The sequence below is a fragment of the Nicotiana attenuata genome, unplaced genomic scaffold (assembly GCF_001879085.1).
Source record: "Nicotiana attenuata strain UT unplaced genomic scaffold, NIATTr2, whole genome shotgun sequence".
Classification (NCBI taxonomy): Eukaryota; Viridiplantae; Streptophyta; class Magnoliopsida; order Solanales; family Solanaceae; genus Nicotiana; species Nicotiana attenuata.
The window spans coordinates 74,073-83,208 of NW_017672080.1; the positions used below are offsets into that span (position 1 = coordinate 74,073).

At 38.2% G+C, this 9,136-nt stretch overlaps 1 protein-coding gene across 1 annotated transcript; it reads right to left on the reverse strand.

Annotated features, from left to right (window-relative positions):
* Positions 1 to 2,080: 2,080 nt before the first annotated feature.
* On the reverse strand, positions 2,081 to 8,824 carry LOC109211703 (mediator of RNA polymerase II transcription subunit 27). Its single transcript, XM_019375267.1, has 2 exons — positions 8,501 to 8,824; positions 2,081 to 3,794 (listed from the first exon to the last, which is right to left on the reverse strand). The coding sequence occupies exon 2, from the start codon at positions 3,727 to 3,729 to the stop codon at positions 2,482 to 2,484; it is 1,248 nt and encodes a 415-aa protein (XP_019230812.1). The 5' UTR covers positions 3,730 to 3,794; positions 8,501 to 8,824; the 3' UTR covers positions 2,081 to 2,481.
* Positions 8,825 to 9,136: the final 312 nt, after the last annotated feature.

Genomic DNA, 9,136 nt, shown 5'->3' on the forward strand with positions numbered 1-9,136 from the left:
TTGGTGCCAAAATGTCGAAAGGTTTACGCCATAGAACAACATTATGATCAAGTGAACAATGAAGTGTACAGTCGTCAGAAAGTATGCCGGTCAAAGACCACTGGACAAAAGGGAAATTTAATATATATAGGAGGGGCTGAACCTAGAGAGAAAGGGATTTTTCTCGAAGCAGCCACTATGGTAATCAAGAAGAGAAACTTCTTCACTGTCAACAGTTCGTTTTCTTCCCTTCCTTGCCCCTACGATTATGATGCAGATCTGTCACAAATGTAAGCTCATCCCCCATGTTTGATGTACAGTTTATTACATTAAGAAATATTACATGCTCTTATTCTTCCTCTACTTTCGCACTTTGTACGTTCAGATATGGGATTAATTATGTTTGACTAAGATTTACCTTCTATATTACTATTAATTAGTTCGACAAAAAGGGTTTTACATTTTTTGCTTAGACGCCAATGTAACCTAAGCCAGTCACGAATGTAAGCTTATCGTTCTCATTCAATGTAAGATAGTTATCTCAAGAAATATTAAATCAGTTCATTCTCTCCCGAGTTTCAAACTCACTATATCGTGATCTAGAGTTAATTACTTTTGACTAAGATTTATCCTCTATTCCATTCATTAATTAGTTTAACAAAAAGTTTAATACTTTTTGGTCAAACAATTACTTCCTTTTTTTAAATATTTATCCCTTCTTTGTTTTTCTTTTTAATGTTAATGACAATTACATTAATGCATTTAACTTACTTTTTATTTATACGATCTTCTTATAATGATTTATTTATGTGTTTATTCATTTAAATGTGACACCGCTTACAAAAAAATTTGTGTACGCCACTGCTGACACAGGATTTGAAAAAGAATCGCAACCTAAAGGAGTGTGATATAGGCAGCTTAACTTGAAGGATAAATTTAAATCTATTTCTTGAAGAAGTTGAAAACATGGTGTCTATCCATGCGCTTCGTGCTAGAGCTTCGTTAATAGCAGCAAATACAAAATAATTTGATAATAGCATAAATAAACCAAAAGTATAATGAAAGACAAAATTGATATAAAAAAGATAATGTAGAACCAAGAAGTAAGTTTACATCAAGAGGGAAAATCGCTGCTAATCCTTTCCAAAAATCTGCGGCTAGTGTAGCTTTCTGAAAATTGTACTGTCCTTAGAAAGATTTTTCAGCCTTGCTCAAGGACGATTGACACAAAATCAGTAAGGAAGTAGACCCTCCTGCTGGCCAAGGCATTTTGCATTGACATTTAATAATAGATGGTGGTAGGAATATGCTCACTGTAACTTGTGTTAATTCCCTACTTGACACTTTACTATCAATTTTAAGAATGTAACAGGCAGTCGAGATGGTTTCCCTATATGCTATTCCTTGGAATATATTATGGTGATTTATAATATTTGCTGGTTTTAAAAGCCAATTGGAATCGAGCCTTTGAGTTGTTTAAAGAATTCCTCATGTTAGAAATCATTCTCGAAGACATGCCTGCATCAATATGTTCATCTTCAACACAGAAAGGGGGACCTGGGCATTGTTACCGGTGGACTTGTGAATGTGTGCATTACAAAGGATTTATTCTTCTTGGTGGTCGTCGTTTATTTATATTCCAAAACGTAACTAGAGATCTCGAATTCACTTTAGGAAAGGATTTCTTTCTCCTCAAAGTAGGTGTACGAACAGGTCGAGATGAGACATGGATAGGGAGGGGCCCTTCTCCCAAGCAAGGGTCAGAATATTAAGTGGTGGCCTCGGATGTGCCTACCTATTTAGCCAACTTTTTTAGATCATCTTGATATTTTCAAGAGCTTTCAAAAGCTTCTTGTATGAAGCTTAACTGGTCAATAAGACAGGTACTTCCAAAAAGAACAATATCAAAGAGTCAGAGATCATGATCCAGTTCAACAAGAAGGTTCTTTTACAAGATATCCCTTCAAGATAGCTTTCCATGCTCTTCATATTGAGTCTGCTCAAAGTGGTTACTGAGAAGACTCACAGTCTGGTGTTTCAGTTCTGAGATAAAAGAGTGTAAAAACGCGAGCCTGCAAGCTTACAATGATCGAGGAGCTGCTCAGTTGAAAAAGGAACTTTTTCTGGTTCGGCTGAGAAACACATAGCACTAAACAACTAGGCCTCTAAGAATGCTACATGCTACATTATAACCAAAGTGGATGAGGTCCTTTTCTTTTTTGGTTGAACAGAGGTCCAAATTGTAAATAATCTACAACATTTGACATTTCTTGGTACAATCTTCAAGATCAGGCATGGTCAGAAGGGGAGTAAAAGCTACACTTTTCCAACAAGAGAAAGGAACTTAAACGCAGGAAAAACTAAGTACAAATGCTGCTACTATGAGATGAAAGTACAAAAGCTGCTACTATCTGGTTGGGAAGAGGTCCAAATTGTTGAAAGCCTACAGATTTGGCATTTCTTTGTGCAATGTTCCAGATCAGGTATCAGAAGGCTGATTTTCTAAGCTTCCTCAGAAAAGCAGTCGATATGAAAACTCTGAGTAGAATCCACACTTAGGTCCTCTTTTGAGACAGACTTTGACAAGAATTTTCCAGCACAAAAATTCCGGTAAGGGCGATACACAGGAGGCAGTAGCATTGCAGACTCTTTGTCCATTGATAGTAGCCGGCTACACTTGCTGCATACTTTTGAGAACAAAGTTTGGTAGCTGCAGACCCAGAGAAGCAAAGAAAACAAGGCTGTCTCGATATCGACACCTGTAAAATGCTGTAAAGCCATAGCAGCATGCTCCGTGATGTGCCTAAATACATGATGAACTGAAAATCCCCTCGCATGTACATAGCTACCACCCTCGTCTGGCGAGAAGAACGCTAGAGCATCAGGATCCAATGAACCAGCAGGGGAAACTGATACTACGGCTCTAAAAACAGAAGGTATCAACAATTCGATTATAGCAACCTTGTCTGGAACAACATCATCAGATGATCCTTGTCTTAACGTTGTCGTGCTTTGGAAAGTATTATCTTTCGATAATTCAATAGAATTTTCACTGGTCGAAGAGGGCAATGAGGTAGACCGCTTTAACCAATCCAAACGCTGGTAGGAGAAAGTTGTTACATTTGGAACCTCCATTTTCAGATGTGTCAGAACTTCAGACACTGTTTTCGGTTCACAAGTTTCTTCTTGATCACTTGATGGAGGACCACAAAGTTTCTTTGTAGCACCCTCCTCACCAGCATTGCTATCAAGGTGGGGGAAAAATCGTCGTTTCTGATCATTAAAGGCCTTCAGGGCTAACCTAGTCCTATCAACTGCAGATGCACCAGCCTGACCAGCAAGTTGTCTCTTCCATGCATATGCAACAACAGCACCATCGGGACAAACCAAGGGCATGTGGAGGCCCCACGAATTACTTCGTAATCGAAGGGAATCATTGAGGACACCAGAATCTTCCAACTGCCTTCCAACAGAGCGAAGGTCTTGTAGGTGTTGTCTCATAGAAGCTTCTTCTTTGAGGATAAGATGCAAAGGTTTAGAAGAGTGTTGTGGCTGAGCCGCCACAAATAGGGCTTCCAGAAGCCGATCTGCGCCAAGTCTGATATCAGCTATGAGTCTACTCGCCTGCCCCAGCCGCTCCAGTGCCATTGCCACCTGCTTTGGCGGCGCATCTCCATTCGCCTGGCTGGACTCTGCCCCTGAAGCTCCTGGTCCCGCCGCCGTGTGGGGTTGTGGTGTTGGTTGCTGCATTTTTGTATGTCTGAACCTTGGGAGGGTTTAATGTTGGCGATTATAGCCCCCGTGGATGAGGTGTTCTATTTTAATTATAAAAAGAAGTGAGTGAGAGTCAACCTTAACCGGTAACCATAAAAACCAGTTCAAAACCTACATTTCATTAAATCATATTTCAAAAGTTTCAATGGTCACCTCAACCCACTCATTTTGTCACCACTTGGGCTCAAACATGTAAGTAATGTCTGATATCGTGCTTCAGAGCTAAAATTCTGACCAAGTACCCCATAAAACTAGGAACATGTACATAAAGTAGTGAAACAAAACAAAAATTAACCACAGCAGCAAGCTAAGAGGATGTGCGAGTGACTGTAGCCTCCTTTTCCACTTTAAAGAAGGAGACTGTTCATCACTCAACTTTATAGGACAACTGGATACAGCAAACAATCACTCAGTATTTTCTGTAATCCTTTTGTCCAATTGTACGGTATGGGAATGCAAACGATTTTTACCGCATATTCCAAAAGATAACAGTAAGAGGCTGTCCGAGTGATTGTAGCCTCCTTTTCCACTTTGAAGAAGGAGACTGTTCGTCACTCATATATTGTAGGAAAACAGGATACAACAAATAATCACTTGATATTTTCTGCATTCCTTTTTGTCCAATTGCATTGTGCGAACAAAAGACCCACAAATTGGAAAAGCAAAGAATTCCTACAGCTATTCCATATTCCACAAAATTATGCAGCGGCGCAAAGAGGATGTGTGAGTAAGTGTAGCCTCCTTTTCCACTTTGAAGGAAAATGTCCGTCACTCACATGTTGTAGGGCAACAATATACAGCAAACAATCACTCAATATATTCCATAATCATTTTTTACCAGACTATAGGGGATTTGATGTGAGCTATCCATCTTGATATGCAATCACAGCAAATTTTGTGAAGTACAAATATTTTTTGAGTTAGATGGGGAAAGAATTTCCCTTGTCTATCAAAAAAAGTAGCAATGATGGGAATAATGTCTTTGAAGTTTCAATGCTTTGTGATTCAGGAAAGTCTCCCCGCCAAGACAGGAATTTTCTAGCTTTTACTGATGTAGATTGATAAATATAATCCACTATACTGCTGTTTTATAAAACTTATACAGCCAAATTCTTTCACGAAGGGAAGAGAATGTGTCATATATCTTTTTTTATCCTATATCCTTTTCACTCCATCCTATTGCTCATTGTGGAAGATTATCTTCAAAAGTTTGGAGAACTGTAGGGCAGAAATGGAAGCCAAGGTATCCTCGATACTGTAGATTGAAAATATTGAAACTTTCTAAAACAGTTCTCTTATTTTAATGATAAACTGCGGAAGTATTTGGTTGACCAAATAAAAGACCCCCCCCCCCCCCCCCCAAAACAAAAACACAACAAGCAAATTGTAGCTTGATCGCCAAATTGGTCAGTTCAACTGCTAATACTAAAAAGTCATGGAAGCTTGTTTCTATATTCTTTAGATAAATATTGAAAAATAGTTAGAGTCCCACAACAGCAGCCAAAACCAACACCCCAGAGCACATCTGGAAAATATACTAATTCATGCCAAACTGGTTGTGAAACAATGTTAACAAGAAAGTGAACTGTGGACAACCAAAAAGGAAAACACATTAGAAGAGATAGAAATCTAAGTTTCTTAGGTTTCTGGGAGGATGAAACAACTATAAAGAAATGTATAAAGAGAGAAACATTCAGAAATTACTAGAAAGCATCACCACAGAAAACACACTCACAAAGAAAACACAGAAGCCTTTCTAGGTGGACGGACTTCCAAAATAATTACTCAATTAGAAATACTTCCAATTCCTGCTACAGAAACAACTCTCCCCGCCTAATACTAATGTAGTTCTATCTTCTAGTCTATCAAGACTTCACACCTTCAACATAACAACTCCGACTCAGCAAATCCTTCATTCGCTTTCCACCCAGTGAATGCTCATCGTAAGTAATACAGAAGGCAAGGGATGAGATGATGTGTAATGGTGCCTCGGGTTGGAGGCAAGGAGAAAGGTCAAAGCATAAATGACCAGAGCTTAGAACCTCCGGAAACGTATGCCCAACAGAGATTTACTGCGATCATAGCCTGCTATCTCATTAGAAGGAGAAAGAAAGGACTATGAATCACCAGAAGCCACCAAGAAGAGATAGACTATAAGTTATAATTTGCACTTGTTTTCCTACCTTTACTTGATTAAAAAAAAGGTGGACACATTGTTGGCTTCCACTGGTAGGCCATCCAACTTATTGTTATCTTTCTGAACAAATGTGACCTCTTCTTGAACAACAAACCATAAATGAGTATACAAAGTCAAGAGAATCAATGAAGTTATATTTTGTCTAAATTCAGAACATGTCTATATTCATTGAACTTGAGTAGCTACATAAAGTTTATAGGATAAGATAAGATAGTATTTTTTGAATTTTATTATGGGTATTACTGTCCTACCACATGAATAGTATATTACTATATTAGGAATGTGTAGACAAGCTTAGTTTAATAGAAGAAGTAGCAGTCAACGGGTAACCAAATACAAATAAATTCGCCTCTAAACAGAATAAAGAGAATCCACAAGCTATTCTAAGCAAACGAACATTCAAGAAAACAACACCCAGCAAGGATATGACAATAAGGAACAACTGAACTCTTCCCATCTAGTACAAGTTGGCTTATAGTTTTTAGTCTATCAAAAAGTTCCTAATTTCCACCTCAGCACTCGAATAAACAAATCCTAGATGTGTTGTCCATCCACTTAACCGCCACTCATAAGCAACATGACAGGGGTGAGATAATGTGCACGGCACTCTGGGGTAGGGACCAAAAGAGAAGCAACAAGTTTAAATGATCATAGTTTACGATTAGTACCTTCTGTAAAAGTAACTAAATAGAGATGTAGGGTTATCGTAGCCTACATTCTCATCAGGAGGAGAAAGTAGGGGACTATGAATCACCACAAGATGTAGGATACCAAGGAGAAACAAACTAATAGGTTATCGTTTGCATGTCTTCTTGGTGTCCAAGGTGTAATAAAATTAAAAAAACCATCCAGGGAAGGCACAAAAAAGCATAAGCAATCCACTTAACAGTCCACAAAATGCATAAGCATAAAAAAGCCTGTCCTAGATGTGATGTGCATCCACTTAACTGCCAATTGCCAGCAAAATGAAAGGGGTGAGACAATGTGCATGGTACTCTGGGGTAGGGGCCAAAAGAGAGGTAAATGGTCATAGAGATGTAGGGCTATCGTAGCCTACATTCTCATTGGGAGGAGAAAGTAGGGGACTGTGAATCACCACAATATGTAGGATACCAAGTAGAAACAAACTAATAGGTTATAATTTGCATGTCTTCTTGGTGTCCAATGCTTAAAGAAAATAAAAAAGCCATCAAACTTTCCTGAACCACACGAAGGACATAACTTGGTCCCACAGAAACCAAAAATGGGTATACTTTTTTTTTGAGAAGGTAAAATGGGTATATATTGTATAGAGGTGTTAACTTTAATGCACCTCCTGAGATTAAACTATTTTGATGTCCATCACTAGTGTGTGCAGTCTGAAGGTTGATTCCCATGCAATATATTCTGTTCGGGTAAACTGAGCTGTTCAAGGTAGGAGGAAGCCACCAGTCATTAGCTTATCTATAAATAAGCAATTCAAAGTTAGAAAATGGGTATGGGCAATGTTGCCTCCTACTCATCGTATGCAGCAAAAAGGGGACAATGAATCACCACCGATACTCGTTATGTCACCAGGAAGAAACAAATGAGCTATTAAATGCTTATGTCATTCTTCACTAATGGTCAAGAGCTTGCTAGGCTTTAAACCTCCCTGTGACCATGATCAATAACCCAACAAAAAGTTTACTAGAGAAAATTCTGACCGGATAATTTCAAAGTGATTCGAAGATGACACACTAGGTAACGAAAGCTCCCCTATCAATGTGTATCACTGCCGACAATGAAAACTTCTGCTAAACATCTATTCATTGCAGGATGCATATATGCATCTGCACTTCTTCAGGAACTAGCTTATCTTTTTAACAAAGTAATCTTTTCTTTGGCAACTTTGTGCATGAGGAAATTACACCAGACACAAAAGAGTGAAAGGAACTAAGAAAGGTGGAGGCGGACAGACACGGACTAAAGAATACTCCAGGCTTCCTTTTTTCCCCGATAAATCTAAAAAGCTAATCAGTCCGGTATTAGGTTTAAGCAAAACCCTCAGAGAACTTGCCCCGCCATCCTTCCAGGAAAAAATGTTATTTAAAAGGAAAACTATGAATTTTTTTGTATTTTAAGTATTTATCACTGAATTCAAGTCTCATCCGTCAATAAGAGATTCAGCAAAAAATTTCACGCATATTTTCCCCGACCATAAAGTTGACTGCTTGGTCTATATAAGTAATATAATAAGTAGATGCTGAGCATAATGTTGATGCTCTTTTTATCAGATAAGTAAATGTTATTCAAATCAATACCAAGATACTGCGAGAAGTAAAAAACAGCTTAGTATAGTAGATCATAATCTTGATGCCACAAGCAATAGTGCTGCCCCCTGAATATCTAGGCGCAATAAACTTTATGTTGTAATCCATTTTTATCAAAATAATAGCAAGTCAGTCAAATAGTTCAGTTGATAAGGGGTAGCTACTCATGATACAAACTGCAATACGCATATTCCAACCTACAAAGTCACCCATATCACGGGAAATATTAAAAAAAAAAAAAAGAATTCGTGAGCGTCACCTTATGAATATCCCCGTGTACATGTAGAGAATGCTTCTTTATCAAAGATGGCCTGCTTGAGAGAACCTACAGAAGTCTTGCTTTTTCTTTCTTGATTAATAGTGTAAATCTCACTCTGGATCTGTCTAAAAGGAAGAGGATGAAGGCTTAAATCAACTGTGAAGAGGAACTAAGGGACGCGCGACACAGAGGAGTGTCACCCAGGGTTTGAGGAGAAGATTTGGATTCGAGATTGTTCCAAGCGCAGTCGTATAACACTGGGAGGAAAAGCCCATACCTAAATCCCTAAATTTGAGGGTTCACTCAATAAAAAGTGGAGTATTAAAGGTCTTCGGCCCGTTTGGCTATGAATTTTGCCAAAATAAATTTGGAATTTATTTTTAAAACTCATGTTTGGCCATAAATTTTGCCCATAATTTGGCCAAATCCCAAATCCCAAATTTCAAATCCCAATCCCAAAACTTGGGAATTCTATACATGTTTTTCCGAAATAAAGTTGGAAAATATGTTTTGAAAGCGTATGTCCAAACACATTTTCATCTTCAAACCAAATTTCACCCAAATCAAATTTTTCAAAATAAATTTGGGATCTATGGCCAAACGCAAGCTTAAATTCGATGGGGAAACAAGGAAAAT

Excerpts from the sequence above, each read along its gene's own strand:
- LOC109211703 (XM_019375267.1), bottom strand. The coding sequence starts at position 3,729 with ATGCAGCAACCAACACCACAACCCCACACGGCGGCGGGACCAGGAGCT.